Source organism: Cetorhinus maximus, chromosome 12 (genome assembly GCF_964194155.1).
Source record: "Cetorhinus maximus chromosome 12, sCetMax3.hap1.1, whole genome shotgun sequence".
Lineage (NCBI taxonomy): Eukaryota > Metazoa > Chordata > Chondrichthyes > Lamniformes > Cetorhinidae > Cetorhinus > Cetorhinus maximus.
Window position 1 is genome coordinate 19063732 of NC_135890.1, and position 19892 is coordinate 19083623.

A 19892-nucleotide genomic window follows, 5' to 3' on the forward strand; every position below is an offset into this window, starting at 1 on the left:
CAATTGAACTCCTCCTTTTCTTGAAGTGAAAATTGTGCACGAGAGTGTACACATGTCCCCAAAGTGTTATTGAAATTTTAGTTGGTATATGGTTGCAGAATGAAGCTTCTAAATGAGAATCCACAGGAGGAGGAGCAGGGGAAAAGAAACCTGTCTGTTTAAATGAGGATTGTTTAATGTAATAAAGCTGGGGAAGCTTGGAGCCAGAGGTACTGCCCAAAACTGAAATCTGTCCTGAGAGACAAAGTCAACCCCTGCAGCCTCATCTTTTCCTCCCCATCATTCTGCAGTTCTTCAGTGTATTAAAACACTAGGTATGAAGATATAAGCAGGTTATTTTTGCTGCTGGGGACAGAAGCTTCAGATTGACATTGTATGTATGATCCATTTGGAATCTGACACTGTCATTAGTACCTTGCTAGAGTTTTTTGATCCTGTTTTTGGCTGGTGAAGAGTGTGCTAAGGAGGTGATGAGGGTTTGCCTGATGGCAGATCACCTGAGCGTTCTGGCAAAAACTTCAGTGTAGGTTACTTGTAACTAGGTCTTCATTCTCTCTAAGGTAAAAGGAAGGTGACTTACCTGATATGCCATTTTCTTTCGCCATCTGTTTTCTCCTGGCTACCTGCAGTCAGTGAAGGTTGTGTGTTGATCCGACACATTCCCCTCCCCCTGCTACACGCCACCACTATTCTATTGGGTGGGTTTTTTGGAGGACGTGACTGTGGAGGAAGGTCGTAGCGAATGTGCGCTCTGTGAATAGACGGCTTTCAGTGAAAAATCACTCCATCATAGATGTCACATTCACCGTGTAATAATTAATCATCCAGCAAGTAAGGAGACGAGCAGCTTCTTCTGAGCCCCTGAAACAAAGTTGTACTTGAATGTTAGACCGGTAGAGTGAGGAAGAGAAGATGTAATCAAAAGGATTGCAAGCTGCTCCAGGTTTTGTACACAAATAACTTAATAACAGTCATTATTTCTGACTTTACCCATTTACAGCTTTTAGCAAAATGTCAGGCAGAATTGCTGTAAATTGTTTGCACAAATATTTGGCACTTAATAAATAATCTAATTCATGGTTCTCTTTGAACTTGTTTTTTGTATACCAACTACTTGGAATGTTCTGTAGCCTCAAAAATAACCATCTTAAGCTATTTTAGCTCTTCCCCTGTTAAATGCATGCAGAAAATGGAGTTCACTAAATTTTTGGAGCTTTGTGGGGGATATTGTTGGGAATTGGAGCTCTGTATTTCAGGCACCCAGGGGTCATGTAGAGCACAGCCAGAGCTAAAGGAAAGCTTGCAGCATTCTGTCCTAGAAATGTGCTTTGGCCCTAACCTCACAAGAACCCCTGTTGCATTGGTGTAACGTTTGTTGCAGCCTTGACCTTTGAGTGAGATTGCCAAATAGTGTCGTGTTAACTAAATTTGTACTGGAGACATACTCACTAGGAACAACGTTGAAACTGGCCAAAACAGAAATGCCTGGAAAAACTCAGCAGGTCTGGCAGCATCGGCGGAGAAGAGCACAGTTGACGTTTCGAGTCCTCATGACCCTTCAACAGAACTAAGTAAAAATAGGAAAGGGGTGAAATATAAGCTGGTTTAAGGTTGGGGGGGTGGTGGCGTTGTTGGGACAAGAAGCCAGTAATAGGTGGAGATAACCAAAAGATGTCACAGACAAAAGTTTCTGTTTTTGTTTTGGATTTCCAGCATCCGCAGTTCTTTGCTTTTATTTTTGAAACTGGCCAAGTTCATTTCACGTTGTACCTTTATCGGAAACAGATAAAAGAAAGATCAGCCTGGGTTGAATTTGAACATGGGAACTCGGAGGTGAAAAGCCAGTATATAACCCAATGCATGACCAGTTCCCTCTGTTCTTCCCCCACTATGCTGCCATTTTACCTGTCGGGCTGGTTTGGACCATTATCAGTTCTCTGCAAATCCCACTCTCCCACCCTATTCCGATTCCCTTTTGACAGCCACGATTGAATCTGCTTCCGCCATCCTTTCAGGCTGTGCGTACCAGATTGTAATCATACGATGAGTTTAAAAAAAAAAGATTTTTCTCATTGTCTTTGGTTCTTTTCCCAACCACTTTAAATCTGACCTCTAGTTCCTGACCCTTCTGCTGATAGAGGAACAGTTTTCTGTCCAGACCCTTCATGAGTTCGAACAAGTTTATCAAATCTGCTCTCAACCTCTTTTCTAAGGAGGACATACTCTTAACCTGTCCATAAAATAGCACCTATGCTGAAATTAAAATGGGTGTAGTTTGTTCCCTAACCAATAGAGTTTTCATGTCTGTTGTATAATCTATGCCAAGGATTGAAACTTAACTTTTTTTCCCAGTACTTCTGCATTGAGGCTGCACAATGGGATTTGGCGATTCAACAAGAAATACCTATCTAATTGCTTGGTAGTACAGAACATGAGTATTGCTGAAAAAAGAGACATGCAGTCAAAGCTTTTTGCCTTGCACTCATCAGGACAGATTTGCAAGAATACCAAATCTCAAAGGAAACAACCATTTATATTGCATGAAAAGTGGTTGTTGATTGGTTGGCAGGTGGACTTTGATTGGTAGAGGCGTTGCCCTAAAGAATGCACCAGGGAACAGTTAACTGCTAAGCTTTTGTTTAATCTAAAGCAGGCAGGTCAACTCTGGTCAAAGCATTGCCATGGGGAGTGAACCAGGGAATGGCTGTCCTCCAGGCTTTTGTTTAATTGAAAAAGTGCAATGCGGGACATGTTCGTTCTTTTTGTGAGGGACAGGGCCATGTGTGTGACTGTATATAGCTTTTAGCACACGTAAGTGGGCCACACTGCGAGCCCGACTAATAATCTTAAATTGGTTGTCAGTGTAATTCTTAGCACCATTAGGATTGTTTAGCAAGTGTTGTCCAATCATGGAATCACATCTAATGTTGGACACTATGTTCTGAGTTTTACAAACACGGGCTTGATTGAGTACGGTCGTAGTTTGCCTGTTGTGAACACCCGAAGAATCGTGCTGTTTGATATGATCCTCCAGTCATTGGGATGTAAGGCCTACATACCTGGCATCTCACTGGCACTGAAATTCCTATACCATATTACTCATTTGAGTGGTAGACAGAACAACATTTTGGCTTGATGGCAGCATCCTGTTTAGTGGAGAATACCACTTGTGTTGCTACTGCATAGTAACAGTGTGAAATGGCTAGCTTCACCTGTTGCTCAAATCTTTGAGACACCCTACCTTTCCAGGGTGATTTGAGGTGGACTAGGTACTTTTCAGGAACCCCCCCCCAGTATTTAGATGGGCTGGGTTGGACAGGTTAGATGCAAGTTAGAGCATCTTCTATTCTGGCTAATAGTGTAACCTTTATTATACCACTGTATCATCTCCATTAGCTTGGAGCTTGCCAAATTATTAACATTTTTTTTTAAATCTGTGAACTCTTCCCAACCAATTTGCAAATGCATTTTCCCTGAGTTCATTAGTGAAGTGGAGAAACCTTCACCATCCCAGTTTGGACAGGGTTTGACTTCAAGCCTTTGGAAGCAAATGGTGGCACACTTCTGTTGAGATCCTGTACATGAATTTAAATTTAAGTCTTTATATCACCTTATAAGGCATGCCAGTGTTATCCAGGTATTCATAACTGGTTAAATTGTTGTGTAGTTTCCTGCACTCGTGTGCAGGCAACTTGGCAAAAATTTTTTTGAGTGTGTACCTGAATAATTTTATCTGCGTCGTGTAGGTGCACGTTAGCTGTGTAAACACCTCATCAGAAATATTGCAAATGTAATGGTTTTCACTGAGGCCTTTTTTCTGAATGGATTTGAATTTTTTAAAAAAGAACTAAGCTGTACGTTAGGTCATCAATAAACAGCAATATGACACCATTACTCATGGACTACAGTGGTTCAAGAAGGCAGCTCACCACCACCTCAAGGGAGGGGCAATAAATGCTGTCCCAGCCAGCAAAGCCCACATCCTGTGAATGAATTTAAAAAAACCCAAACATCTGACTTCAGTGACTAACTGAACCAACTGTGTGTCTCCTTAATCAGTGAGACATAAGGATTGTAAAAGAAACTGAAAGAATAGAAATAGAAGTTGGGTGTACTAGGCGAATCAGGAAAATAAAATAGAGAGGGAAAGAAAGATTGGATTGAGTGAGAAAAGATTTTTAAAAAACTTCGACTACCTGTAGGCCAAGACTACAGTTTCAATTGTTTTCCTTTCCGGGCTTAAGAGGTCGAGAGGCATTGCTGTTAAGTGCCCTCCCTCACGTTTTGTAGTGAGTTTAATTAGCCAAAAGTTGCTGGATGATCTACACAATAAAGGCATGTGCATTAAGCATACCATTACTTGACAGCAAATTCTGGCCCTTTGTCCTTTCCTCCTCAGCACTAACTTAGTCATCTTTCTGATGTTCTTACCCAAAAAAGGATTGTTGCTCATCTTGATGCCATGTTTGACCTAAGCTAAACTTCTGACCTCAAAACCCTCCATCATAAAGACTGCTACTTATACTTGTGTAACGTTGCCTGTCTTCACTCTTGCCTTGACCCACCTGCCACTCAAACCCCTATCCATGCATTTGTAACATGTAGATTCAAGTATTCCCATGCTCTTCTGATCAACTTCCCAATTTTCCACCCTTCATGAACTTCAGCTCTACTAAAAAAACCCTTTCCTATCCTGCACCGTCATCCTCTCTCATTAGCCCTTTTCTTATTGATCTACGCTGACTCCTGGTTCTTCAGTGCCTCAAAAATAAATACTTGACCTAATCTTGAATTCTTCCATGTGCCCCAGTACCCCCCTGCTACTTTTGTGAATGCTTCATACCACTGGCTCTGAGCCCTTTCGCAAGTTAGTTAAGAATTGGCCCTTGGGGGATTCGGGAAGTTTAATTTCAGTTTTGACTGACTTTGGGGAGTTTCAGCCTGAGTGGATGATGAAAGAGATGGGTTAACAGAAGGACATAATAATGAGAGAGATGAAAAGGCCTTTGAGATTAAGTGAGCACTTATTTTGGAAGAAAGTTAAGAGGGGGTAGTGATTGTTGGTTCATCAGTAAAAAATTAAGGAACAGTGATGGTTGGGGTGAGTAAAAGGCAACTGAGGTTATTTCCCAATAAACACTCTGGTGCAACTGGAATGGAATTGTTGGAGTTGTTGCCCTTGAGTGCCTTAATATAGCAAGATCTCTTCCAATGCAATCCTTGGGTTTATGCATGTAAGACAAGCCCCCATCTTATAACTCATACCATGAATTTTCCATTTTGTACTCGAGTATAAACTGCAATCTTTTTGAAAATGCATATGGGAGTCTTACTTTGAATGTTAAGAACTCTCCCATTGGTCTCCAAACTGTGGTCCCTGAACCCTGTTAAACTGGCCTCCAAAACCCAAAGGTCTAATAGCTTATTTCTTCCTTATTGGTTTGCCTGCTTGAATTTTGTGCACCTGGTTCTTTGGAAAAGGCTGCTCTTGAGGTAGCTGCCTTGTATTCAAATAAATATTAAAATGGAACATCAATTTGAGTTATACGAAAATTAATGGGAACAGACTTCATATGGTCCAGAAGGCGAGAGTTTGCATGTCCTAACTTTAGAAGTTCTTTCAAATGTTTTTATTAAAAATGAACCCTTGAAAAGGAAATGGGTAATAAGCGGTTGGAACTAATTGAAATTCTTCTCCAACAGATTTTGAAATGCAGTTTTGATGGTGACAGTTTGCTTTGCATTGCAGTCCAGATGAAAGCTTGTGTTAGTTTCTATAAACATGTCAATTGTGCCTTCTTATATTGCAGTGCATCACTGCCCTAAAGCCTGGTTTTGTAGATATGTGCAGTAACATATTTTCAGTTCTTTTTGGAAAAGTAATATTGTGTTTTAAGTTAGATTTAGCTTCAAAATATTATAAATCAGTATTGTATACCAACAGTCTTTTGAAAGCTAAGCTAATTGTAACTGAACGTGCCACATTTTTTTTGAAAATTGGCTAGTTGCCTATTTTGTGGGGATGAGAATAAGTTTTTCAAATTTTTGGAGTTCCTGTTTATGTTGAGCCAGATCTCTCCCTCCTTGATTAATGAGGTTGGTTAGAAAGAATTTCACTTGGATTCTGTCTCCAGAACCCTACACATCTTCAAGAGCTTTGTTGAATTAAAGCATTAGCAGCCAATGTGAGTTCCAACTCTATCTGATCTAACATAAATTTTCCTGATTTTATAAGCCAGGTGGCAGAGAAGAGCAGAATTTATACAAATCTTGCAATTTACTGTTAATTCCCAGAAGAAGCCATCAGCATTCTACCATTACATGAGGTGATGGATATGTAGCAAAATCCATTGGCGATGCAATAGTTTCACATGGTGCACATTTGCTGATGGCTGAAATCCATCAAGTATTGCGTGCAAGGTGGTTATCAGGTGGTGTTGTCGGTGATGTTCTTGGCATTGGTGCCTCTGTCAAGCTGCTCGAGCCACTGATTGTCATACTGGTGCCACCGGCCCATGGGTAATGCCATTTCTCTCTGTTGACTGGTGTCACCCACGTGTGAAAATCAGTGTTTGGGCCCTTCATGCTTGCAAGCATCCTTGAAGCAGAGCTTTGGTAGCTACTGGCTGTCACATTTGTGATTTTGACCTTCCATGATAAGCCGAGAAAGTGCCGCAGGCATCAGAGATGAAAATTCTTGAGCTTCCTTTCTTGGTAGCTGTAAATCATCCATAATTCACAGCAGTACATCAAGGTGCTGTAAACACAGGCCTCATAAATCAGCATCTTGCTCCTGAGGGTCAGTTTGTTTTCTCACATACTTTTCGTGAGTGGCCAAAGGTGATAGCTGCTTTTTCTGTGTATGTTGGGTTCTGCATCAAGAGTCAGATTGTCTGTCACCCCAGGCCCAAAGTAGCGGAATTTGCTAACCACTTCCAGTGGAGTGATGTTTAGTATGATTAAGGGTGAAGATGTAACACCCTGTTCTACATAGCAAGGGAGAGCAGGTTACAACCATGGGAAAGACAATCCATGAGTCTTTCTAGTTGAGTTTCTGTGTGGGTGACCAGCATGGTATCATCAGCGTAGAGGAGTTCACTGATCAAGACATGCTGTGGCTTTTGTCTAAAATTTTAATCTGAACAGATTGTAGAACTTGCTGTCTGACTTAGCATGCAGGTATTCTTCCATATCTGCAGGGAAGGTAAAGGTCAGGACCATGGAGAAGAAAATACCAAACAAAGTTAGGGCTAGGACATAACCCGGCTTCACTCCATTCTTCTTCACCTTGAAACTGTTTGAAATGGAATAGTCAAACGGCACAGTACCATGCATGTTGTCATGAAAAGAATAATGAGACTAAGGAGCTACGGTAGGCAGCCAATTTTCTCTAAAACTCTGCCCTGCTGATGGTGTTGAATGCTTTTATGAGATCTGCTCAGTAACCCCAGTGTCTGATTCAATAAGGTTGTGCTGTAACACCTTGCACTAAGTTGTCACAGTGTTGATAATGGCACAGACCAGATGTGTGAGCAAGTGGTTTTCTGACAAGTCTTATTTACATGTGTCGGTTGCACCAAAGCATGAGAACAGAATGGTGAGCATAGGTCACTACCTCTGACCTGAGCACAAGCAAAGGTGAAACACCTACGATTTGTTACATCAAAAATGATCCAATCCTGGCCTTCCCAACATTTCATCTCACTTATTTGCTTCCTTTCCTCGGTATAAAAACTTAACCTTTATCATGGAGTTCAGTTTTAAAAGCTACATAATTCAAATTACTGTATTACAGCACTTGGGACGGGAGGTTGCACTTGTATCTAACTGGAGTTCGATACGTCGCGAAATCTGCTTTATGAAAGATTTTTCTTTCTATCCTTACGTATGATGCTTTGTGAAGCTGGCTTTCTTTTCCTGTCATGGTCCTGAAATGTTAATTGCACCATTGGAGGAATAAAAAAAATATTTAAGGCCAGGATTTCTCTAGTGAAGCAAAGAGGATCCCCATTGTAGCACCTTGCAGAAGTATGATATTCTGCATCTACGTTAGCCATAATGGAACAAACAGTACCTGTTCACCTCTTAAGGGCATCTGCACCTAGACTCAAGAAGTGAGGATAAGATTAGGCTTGGCTCAAATAGCTTGCCTAATTTTGCTGACAAATATGAAGAATGACCACCTGGCTGAAGTAGCAGAGTGACCCTAACTCAACATGGAGCTGCCAAATTGAGTGATAAGAGATGCAGAGGCGTCATATTATGACACAGTTTTGTATCCATTTTGCTGAGGGCTTGCTACCAGATCAATTTAGAAGAAAGTGTCATGGTAATTCAGCTTGGAGACTATAGTGATTAGAGATGATCTTTTTATTAAGGATGGGTGGCTCTGATTTTTTTTTGAACTAATCTTCATGTCCTATTCCTTTCTTTACTTCATAGAGTAGCATGGGGAACTTTCTTAGGTCTTTGGACTCCTGAGCTGACCATAAGTCTAGAAGTTGATTCCTCTTCAAAGCTGTTACCTGGTCAAGCTCCTGGCTTGTACAGACATGATAACATCCTTGATAGTGTATCTGTGATGTCCAAGTAATTTGTAATAAAACTACAGAATTGCTGTAGACCAAGGGGTCTGAACATTTTGTTTGTTCATGTTAGTGTTACTCTGAAAGCATACTGAGTGCTCCTGAATGGTTGGGTTCAAAACATCTTTTCAAAGCATCTGACCAGAGTGTGCTTATTGGGCCAGTGTAGAGGGAACGTCATTTGTTAGAGCTGACCTGCAAATACTTGATCAATAAGCATAGCACTGACACCCTTTTCAACATTAAAGAAAGAATGTCAAAACTAGCATTTTGAATGCACTGCAAAGAAAGACTTGCATTTATATAGTGCCTTTCACAACCACAGGATGTCTCAATGTGCTTCACAACCAATGAAGGAAGTATATTTTCAAAGCAAACACATGCTTATCAATTTTTTGTGTTGATAACAGTTGTGCAGTTGATGTTTTGTTTTAAAACATGAATTTCTCACAAGTAGCGTGACAATAGTGTGAAATCTTCACGTTGTGCAAAGCTGCATTGCTGGCAGGAAACCAGGTCTAACTGAAATTTGCTTAGCCTACCCACCTAGGAAAATAACAGCCCAGGTTGGTTAGCAGAAATAATACCCTGCTTGGAGCATCAAACTCAGATTGTTGCTGGAATTATGATGCTAACTGATGTCAAATTAAAACATATGCCTCTTTGTTATATTTTATATTGAATGGGTTTGTAACTCTTTGTTAAAATAGATTTAGAGATGCTTTTCAAGATTGGTTTATTGGTGCTATGTTTAAAAGGAGGGAAGGCAACATTGTGCTGGATTTTCAAATCAATGAGGTGATTTCTATAATAAAAACAAATTATAAGTGCACAGCAGGTTGAGACATTATTTGTAAGAGAAGAATAAGTATGCTGTTCTGAAATGTTGATGGTTATAGTCATTATAATTTTATTCCATGTTTTTAGGCAGAACTCATTTTCCCCTTCAGGTGCCAACCAGCTGGTTGTGTATTGTCTATTTTAATTGAGTATTTAGCTTTTGGAGAGCAATTGGATTGGAGAACCTTTAGATTTTTAAAACCTTTGTCCTTAAATGGCTTATGATAATTCTTGTTACTTTATCTCCTTTCTTGCCTGATTACTTGTTCCTACTTAGTTTTATCAAGTAGGACTGTAAGAGGAAAATGGAGCTGATATGCCATATTAAAGCTGCTATAGTGTGGTTATAGTGGAAACTAAGATAGTGTTGGAGGGGACTTTTAAATCACAATCACAACACAAGAGGTGCCCATTACACTCATGATGCTAGTGTTAACACTATTTCTTCGCCTCAAGCAATGTAATCATATAATTTCCATATCCTTATTTCTTTTTGCTTATTCAGTTCCTTTTTGCATGAGTAATCTTTGCTTCAGCAGCTACTTGTGTTAAAGTATTCTATATTCTAGTGACCCTCTGAGGAAAAAGAAAATCGTTCATTTTAGTTCTGCTAGTTATCATCTTCAGTCAATGCCTTTGTTACTGATTGCCAAATATTAAATGCAGACCCTTACAGTTTACACTCAAACCTTTCATAATTTTCTTTGTTAGTGACCTCCACCTAACTCCATTCTATCCTGTCCTCCTGCATTCTTTCTCACAGCTTTACTCAAACTTTTCAGCAAACTTTGATGTAATTCCTTTTGTGCCTATTTCCAAAATAGTTAGATAACTAGAAAATAAACATTTCCAGGGTTAGAAGTCATGCTGCATCTACACACAGCCCTGGTTGGACCACACCTGAAGTATTGTGAGCAGTCTGGGTACCATACCTCAGGAAGGATATATTGGCCTCGGAGGGAGTGCAGCATTACCAAAATTATACCTGGGCTCAAAGGGTTAAATTATAAGGTGATATTACAGAGACCAGGGTGGTATTTCCTGGAATTTAAAGGTTAAAAGATTATTTGATTTTTTCATGGTATTAAGGGGAACAGATAGGGTAGGTAGAACAGAACTATTTCTGCTGATTAGGGTAGATAGAACAAAACTATTTCCACTGATTAGGGAGTCTAGGCCTAGGGGGCATAGTCTAAATGTGAGAGGAGTGAAATTGGGAAACATCCCACACACAAGGGATGGTAGAAGTTTGGAATATGGAGCAAAGGTAGGTATATGGAGTTACGTCACAATTCAGCCATGGTCTCATTGAATGGAGGAACAAGCTTAAGGGACTAAATGGCTTACTCTTATTCCTATGTTCAAGCACAGATTCCTGGGACATGACACTACCCATATCTCGTCAATCTGAAAAATATCCATTTACCCCAATGCTTGCTTTCTAACCCTTAGTTACTACTCTATTGACTACTTTATGCCTTTTGTTAATGCCTTCAAAGTTTATGGATGCAACATTTGCATTCCATTTCACCATACGCTAAGATTCCCTTAGAATAAAATACAAATGTTAGTCGAGCACTGCCTGCAATGTACAAGTCTATGTTATCCAACCCCGATTTAGCATATGCTTAAATCAAGTGTCAGTCTTCACTCAGCACTGTGCCTCCAAGTCAGAAGGTTGCTCAAAGCCACACATCAGGCACATTAACGCATCATTTAAGCTGACAATTCAGTGCAGTTGTGAGGGAATGCTGTACCATCTTGGCATTATGTAGTATGCAGAAGTACTTGGTATTATGTGTTATGCAGAAGTACTTCATTGGCTCTGAAGTGCTTTGTGATGCCTGGAGATCATGAAAGGTGCACAATAAATACGTGCCTTTCCTTTTTTTTAAGATGGATGTAATATGTTGCTTTTTAAAGACTCTTTAGCATTACTCCCCTTTCAAATTTTGTAAGATTATAGTTAGTGCCTCTGCTATTTCCTTCTCAAACTACTTTTAAGTATTTTGTGTTGGATACTGTCTAGACCTGATGGTTTTTCGGCTTCTGGTACCAATAACTTTATAGGTGTGTTTCAGTTAATCTCCAGTGGTTCTTCCACATTCTCCTCAGCTACTCCTATAGTTCTGTTTTCTGTGAACACTGAAGCAAAATGCTGATTGTGCATTTCCCTCCATCTCAAATACTAGATGGTGCTTGATTTGGAAAAAAAACTATCATTTGTGTTTATGAAAGTATTTACTCTTTGCCTTCATGTTGACTGTTGACCTTCTTCATAGCCCCCTTTAACATTCTTAATATCCCTTTTTGCTTCCTTACTACATACCTTGTTTATATTTCATATGTGCTATGCCATGATCTCCCTTTCTATAAAAGGATGTTGCTCATGAAAGTTTCATACTTGTGTTGAAGGAAGAGTAGAGAAAACAAAGATATAATTTGGCCATTGGCATAGCATATCAATTTAGTTTTATTGGTGTATCTGACTCAAATAGTGATTTTCAATAATAAAACTCAGTCCCAGTGCAGACCAAATAATCACTACTTGCTACATCTGTGTTGAATAACAATAGTTTTAATGCATTTGAGAGGTCATATTTTTAAGTAATGAGATCCTAAGAGTCAAAATTCATTAAACTTCTGTAGTCTACAATTTTGATCTGACGAGAAGCACTACTTTATGCCATTTGGTTATACAATTCCTATTGATGAGATTGTTCAAATAACTACCCATCTGCTCTTCAGTTATCCTTCAATGTTTTAACTAGGTTTTTCTTTGCTTTCATTTTATCCTTAGGATCGAAGGAAACTGCGACCCCTCTATGACATTCCTTACATGTTTGAGGCTCGAGAATTTCTACGGAAGAAGTTGATTGGCAAAAAGGTAAGCCCAGAAAAGATTCCTCTCAATCGATAACTAACCGTTGAAATGTATTTTGCCCCGGGCATTTATAATACTGATATAGGCACATGAACGATATAGTGGGCTATGGCCAGAACCTCCTTTTCAAAGCATTCTTTGGGATGTTATTATCTTCCAACCGCTACCCACCACCATGGATTTAATTAATTTGCCAATACCCAGGCTCAGGCGTGAGTAGTAGCCCATGAAGCAAAATACGAGAGAATGCTACATAAATTGTTTCTCGCCTTCTTTTGCACCCCCCACCCCCCTTATAATGCACCTCTTGAATGTGACTCTTGATGAATGGTTCTATAGGTGTCAGGCATCATCCTCTGGTGCTTTACCAATGTGATTATTCTTCACATGTAAGTCTGGGTTAGGGATTCTTAGCCAGGCATGTACAGTTGCTCCAAATTAATATGCCATCTAATTAATATATGGTATTATACGGTTTCTCAAAATGTGAACTGTATGGTGTTGCACAGATATTCAGTATTTTTGTATTCTGGCTGCAACTAAGGTGACAATACTGTGGCCAGATTATGTTGTGTAATTTATTGAATCATGGCTTTTTAAAATGCACTCTGAAATTTTGTGGAATACTCCAACAAGAACTTCATTTATATACCACCCTTAATTTGCAAAAAAGTGTCTCATGGTACCTTGCAGAGATGTAAGGAAAAGATGATCGTAGAATTGGAGGGGATTTAGGAGATGATCTGGAGCTTGGTCAAGTTGTATCTTAAAAAGAGCTGGACGAGGTGTTGAGAGTGCAATTTCGGGTGGCAAATTTTCGAGTGTGTGCCCTGAAGACATGGAAACCGATGACAGAGTGGGGGTTTGATGCTCAGGAAGCCAGAGGAACAGAAAATTCTGTGGGTTGTAGGGTAGGAAGAAACTACAAAGATAAGAATTGGGAAGGAGCATAGGAATAGTAGTGGGCCAGTCAGTCCTTTGAGCCTTTTCACCATGAAGGGATTTTAACATAAAAATGAGAAGAGGCTAAACAGATGATTGAAACCTCAGTGACAAAGAAGTCAAGGTAAAGGAGCACAGCTCAGGATTTAGGATTGTCATTCCAGCTCCCATGGTCTTGGATGGATGATCAATTGCCCCTACAGGTGAAGAAATATAGTATCTTAAGAAATTCCTGTGGCTAGAAGTTAATAATCTGCATTGGCAAACTTCTTTTTCCCTGATGGGCTGTTTGAGTGTATTTTGTGGCGCTGTTTGGGCCATGTTCAAACAAAAATTAAAACTTTGAAGTTTCTCATGTAGAGGATACTAACAGGTCTTGTGTTCAGGTTTAGCATGTTTCCAGCAGTGAGACAACAGCACAAAGAGCAGCCATAGGCTCATAAAATTCAATCATATTAAACAAGTGAGTTAGAAATCTAACTTGAATAGAATCATCTGGGAGTTTTGAGTTTTATTGTCAAGGTTCAAGAGCTGTATATTACTCATGGACTACAGTTCAGCCACCCCTGCCCTGGATAATGAAGCAACAGACTTCTACACAGTGCACTAATGTACTGGTTGCAATTCCTCAATTTCACAATTAAGTGGGTGTGTTTCAGGACTTCTGACAAAGGTGGTTTTAGTTAAATGTTGAAATGGAGTGCATTCCCAAATTAAGCATTTAAATTAATTTACTGCCTTTGCAATGAGCAGAGAGGAAAAGCTATTACTCACTGCTACCCCTGTGTCTCTTGACTTGTGGCTTATGCTAACTAAAAAGGCTCTAAATATTCCCTGTTCAACATTAATTGCATCACTAAAAACTTTTTTCTTCAGTCTTTCAAAGCTGGTTGTGCTATACCTCTGTAATAGGATTACAGGCATAGGCATTTTATTTGAGAGTGGATTCAGACAATGCTTGCTTAATGTGTACTGCACGGTTTGCCATCAATTGGAGTAGGTCTAGGCTCCTGAACTGTGAAAATGAATTGTTAAACCATAGTTTTGTATTTCTAAGTATATGTTCCCATAAATTATTTATCTTTAGCATTGCATTTTTCAGTGAGGAGATGGACTGACGCCAGAGAGATTGCATCCACCTTGATCATGTCTGATCCATTTCTTGTTGCTGTTCTTGTGTCAATGTTGCAATAACTCCTCAAAGACATTTGCCTTGATGAATTCATAAATGCCTACTGTTTAAACAAAAATATGCAGTGTCATCAGCTGCTTCATTCTTGGCAAGAGAGCTATTTTATCCATTGAAACAGCTGATAACACTGAATATTTTTGCTTAACCAGTAGGCGTTGATGATTTCATCATGGAAAGTGGCTGGGAGCTGCAGGGCTTGATCATGAGTGCTGAATTAACCTGTGAGATGGAGCTTCAGCAATCTGGCCCTCTCTAACTGTGAATAGAATTACCTAATGCCCCCTTCCTCAAGACACTGGTTCAGTAACTCCACCTAGAGCTGACTTTTCCCTTTTCTAACAAGAAGTGTTGGTCTTTTTTAAAAACAAAGAGCATTCTTGATTTAACTATTTGACTGATTTTCTGAAAAACACTTTTATTGTTTAGTGAAGCAGTCATTACCAGTGCAAACAGAAAACAAACATTTAACAGTTCTCACAGTGGTGCAGGCTGATGCCAGATTGAAAGCACAGGCACAACAAAACTGATCCACCTCTACAGTGGCCTCCTGGGGGAAAAAAACAGGATGACTATTGTCCACCAGTTTGAGTCTGTGACAGCCTCAAACATGTAAAACTAGAATATGAATATGCATATATATGATATGAATAAACCCTCTTGCAATTGCTGTTAAGAAAATGTACTACATTAGCTGACCTTCCTGCAATAAAAATGAGGAAATCGGATGCTTAAAAACAATTTTTCAATTGGAAAGCTATCTTATGTTGACTGGTGCTTGAAAGCAGTTGAAGTAAAATCCAATTGGTGAAAGAGTGAGACCAGCCACTTTGGATCCATAAAAACCAAATTAGAATATTTTCTTAATAGAGTGAGACTAAGAGCTGTGGAGAAGCAAAGATTTGTTTGCCCACAAGTACAGATCACTAGCACACAGGTACAAAAAAAATAAGCAATAAGGCTAATGGAACATTTGCCATCAGCTCAAGCAGTTTGAAATACAAAAATGAGGAAAGGATGCATCAGTTGTACAGGGCCTTGGGCAGAGTGGCGTACCGCGTTCAGTTTGCACAACAAGCCTGTTGGAAGGGAAACTGCGTTTTTACCAGAATGATACCAGAGTTTGAAAGGGTTACACGATAAAGACGGATTGCATAAAATTGGCCTGTATTCTCTTGAATGGAGAAAGTTGAGGGTGACCTAATCGAGGTTTTTAAAAAATGAGTCAGGAATTCGATAGAGTAGATATATAAAAACAATCCCCTCTGGTGGGAAAATCCAGAACAAAGGGTCATAAACAGGAAGTACTTTTTTAGTGGAGTTAAAGTGGACATCTGGAACTCTTCTTTCTAAAAAAAAGTGTGGATTCTGTTCAATTAAAATTTAGGACTGAAGTGGACAAATTTTGATAGGTATTGAGAGATAGGGAGAAAAGGCAAGGAAATTGTGTTGAAGTACAGATCAGCATAATTGAATGATAGAACGGGCTAGGGGATCTGAATGGTTATGTTCTTTTATTCCTGTGTTTGTGCATCCTTATCTTGCCCAGCCTCTAAGTAGGCAATGCATTGTTCTTGCACATTGCCTCTTTTTTTAACAGGAAACTCACTAATTAAAAGTTTTAATGCCTTATATCAAAACTGTCAGAGTAAAATATACAACTGTATAACTTCATGATTGACTACCTGTTGTTGGCACTCGCTAATGATTGCACTTGAAGGATAGCTTGCATCCTACTGTAAATCATTAACAGTCTCCCATTATGAAGTGATAAAGTGTTAAGCCAGATTTGTGGTGTTGAATTTAGTGTTGAAAATGAAGCTTGTGAATGACGGTGATGTATTTCTTGGAGCAAAAATTTAAGGATGGGTTTTTGTTGGGAGTCTTCCATGCTGAAGTTCATTGTACCTTAAATTGAAATTGAACATGAAGAATAAACCGAAAAATTGTAACACTGTAGCTACCTACGTAGGGGTGATTGCTGAAAGCATGTCCTAATTGGGTAATGTCCTGAGAATGTGGGAAGTCCATTCCCTTTTAGGTATCAACAACACAGTGTAAAGATATAGCAGAAATTCTGATGCAATCACTAACTGAGCACCTGGTCATGTTGATAGACTGTTACAAATGTAGGCTTCCACAGTGCTACTTTCCTACTTGCATTATATAAAGTCCCAGGGCCTGTGTCAGCCCACTTGCCCCTCAGACAAAAGTTATTTGCCTTTTGCAGAGGAAGCACTTTCTTCAAAAAAATTTGAACTCTGCCTTGCTGCATTCTTAACTAATAACAGTATTTTCTGATGGTGCTGAAAGGAGAGATATGTTGCCGAAGCTTTTCATCTTGCACTCATCAGGACAAACCAAATGTCAAATTTCAAAAGATCACAAAAGTTTATATTACGGGGAAAAAAAGGTACTGATTGGTTGGCAAGTCAAATCTGATTGGCTGAGATGTTGCCATGGAGAAAGCACAGGGAACCATAGGCTGCTCAAGCTCCTGGGTAATTCTAAAAAGGCACAAGGCTTGGACATATTCCTTTTAGTGTGTCCCTGTGTATGAATGTAGATTGCTTCTAGCAAGCATAAATGAGCCACATTACGAGCTCGACTGATTATTTTAAATTGATTGTTAGTGCAAACATTAGTACACCTATGATTGTTCAGCAAGTGCTGCCCAATAGTGGAATCAAACAAAACAGACATTTTGTTTTAGGCTTTGAGAGTACGGTCTGTACTCTGCCTATTATGAACAACTGAAGACACATGCTGTTGATTATCAGCAGGTTTTTGGGATGCATGGCTGACGAGCGTTGCATCAGACTGGCACTGAAATTCATACATGATATTGCTGAATTATGTGGTAGGCAGAACATATTTTTTGGACTGACGGCAGCATCCTATTAGTGGAAAATACTACTCACATAGCCACTGCACACTAGCAGCGTGAAATAACTTGCTTAACCTGTTGACACAGAAATAGAGCACATCTAAGCTCTTAAGCAGGACAATGGCTATCCTGATCAGATGATTGCTTGCTGTGTATCTTGTAAATGGGCCATAGGCTGCTCTTTTGGACCTGAAAAGTGCCGGATCTACCTCAAATTCCCCCAGAAAGACAGTCTGTCAAAAGTTTGAACAACGTTAATAAAGCTATCTCTCCTTGCCCCTCATGCATCATCTCCTCTCCCATCCATTCAGGCACCTTTATAGGGCCGACCCGTCCTCTAGTGCCATCTAGCATCCCTGCCCCCTCCTCTTGCTTTCTGACCAGGATCAGAGGAACAACTTGGGCAAAAGCAGTGGTGCTGGTCTGTGCACCTTCATCATAATTGGCTTGGCCTACTAGAGTAGTGCTGTGATTAATCTAGAATTTAATAATTAAGACCTTTATTTTGCCTTGAAGGCTGGAGAGCATGTTCATCTGGTCAAGTTGCCCCCAATCCCCCAAAATGAAAATGTTTCAACACTTGTTTGACATTGAGTTGTTGTTGGGGCTACTGTATCAAGAATGTGAAACAAATTGTGTGGCCATTAAATGTGGATATTTTAAAGTCATTGCTAGTTTTAACTGTCATTTAAATACCGCAAGATGGCAGAAACAGCATTGTGTTGGTGTTTGTTGTGCCTGGTGCAGAGGTGCCCCGTGTATCTGGAAATATAGACCCTACAGGTTTTAACACTCTTGAATTGATGAATTGGAATCCATACATGCTTTTTTTAAAAAAAACACATGACCTTATAGTTTCCATCTAGAGTATTGAAAGAAATATGTGAGGAAATTGCTGATGTGTTTGTTATTCTCTGAAGTAAGGATGATTGGAATGCTACCTGATCATTGGGATGCGAAGATTAGGTTGCTCCAGGGATTTTTACAGGGGCCTCTGTTTTCACCATCTATATTTATTAATGGCTCAATTGGCTGAAGGAATCCAATTTGCAGAACATAGAAGATTGTGTGGACCGGAGCAGTAGAGATGTTTAAAATTAAAAAGTGAATAAAATGAGTAAATTCAGAGAAACTATTTCTTAATTACTTTAAAATCAGAGCCAGGTCATTCAGGGATAAAATTAGGAAGCACGTTTCGCACACGGCAATGGAAATGCGGACTTCTCTTTCATAAAATGCTGTGGGTGCTGGATGAATCAGAACTTTCAAGGCAGAGATGATAGACCCACCAAAAAGGATGAATCAAGGGATATAGAGAAAGACTGGGAACCTGAGTTTAGGAAAGTTCAGCCCTGATATATTTGCATGCTAGAACAGACTAGAGGGGCAGAATCATCGTATCCCGTTGCGAAATAATGCTCTATTTCATGCAGTCCACGTGTGGGACAATGGCACATCATCTGTACTGGGTCATAATCTTGACACCATCAATGGTGCCCCCGCCGCGCCTTCGCTCCCCCCCCCCCCCGCCGAGCCTTCGCTCCTGCCCCCCACCCCGCCGCGCCTTCACTCCTCTCCCCCCCCCCCCCCTGCTGCTAGGATCAGAGGCACCACTATTCTGTGCAGCTTCATCATATTTGGCTTGTTCTTTTAGAGTAATGCTCTGATTAATCTAGAATTAACTGATTAAGACCTTTATTTTCTCTTGAAGACTAGAGAGCATGTCCATCTGGTCAAGCCGGTGGCTGTAAGAAATTGCAAGGTTGATGTACCCTAAAATTCTCCATATTGTTACTTCAGAAAAGGAAATATGCTGTCCTTACCTGATCTGGCTTACATGTGACTCCAGACCCACAGCAACGTGGTTGACTCTTACAGGTCCTTTGAAAAGGCCTGGCAAGCCACTCGGTTGTATTGAACTGCTACAGAGTCTCAAAAAAGGAATGAAACCAGATAGACTGACCATCCGGCATCGACCTAGGCACCAGAAATGACAATGGCAATCTCAGCCCTGTCCACCCTGCAAAGTCCTCCTTACTGACATCTGGGGGCTAGTGCCAAAAGTGGGAGAGCTGCCCCACAGGCTAGTCAAGCAACAAGCCTAACATTGTCATGCTCACGAATCATACCTTACAGATCACGTCCCAGACACCACCATCACCATCCCTGAGTATGTCCTGTCCCACCAGCAGGACAGACCCAGCAGAGGTGGTGGCACAGTGGTATACAGTCTGGAGGGAGTTGCCCTGGGAGTCCTCAACATTGACTCCGGACCCCATGAAGTCTCATGGCATCAGGTCAAACATGGACAAGGAAATCTCCTGCTGATTACCACTTACCACCCTCCCTCAGCTGATGAATCAGTGCTTCTCCATGTTGAACACCATTTGGAGGAAGCACTGAGGGTGGCAAGGGTGCAGAATGTACTCTGGATGGGGGCTTCAATGCCCATCACCAAGAGTGGCTTGGTAGCACCACGACTGGCCAAGCTGGCTGAGTCCTAAATGACATAGCTGCAAGACTGGGCCTGCAGTGGGTTGTGAGGGAGAAACATACTTGACCACC

The 19892-nt window shown here is 40.3% G+C and overlaps 1 protein-coding gene across 1 annotated transcript in view; it reads left to right on the forward strand.

Moving 5' to 3' along the window:
- snd1 (staphylococcal nuclease and tudor domain containing 1) overlaps positions 1-19892 on the forward strand; it is a 913627-nt gene that overhangs the window by 125629 nt on the left and 768106 nt on the right. The window contains exon 11 of the mRNA XM_078553113.1: positions 12226-12312. Within this exon, the coding sequence (XP_078409239.1) occupies positions 12226-12312 (87 nt within the window). The remainder of the gene's footprint in view (positions 1-12225; positions 12313-19892) is intronic.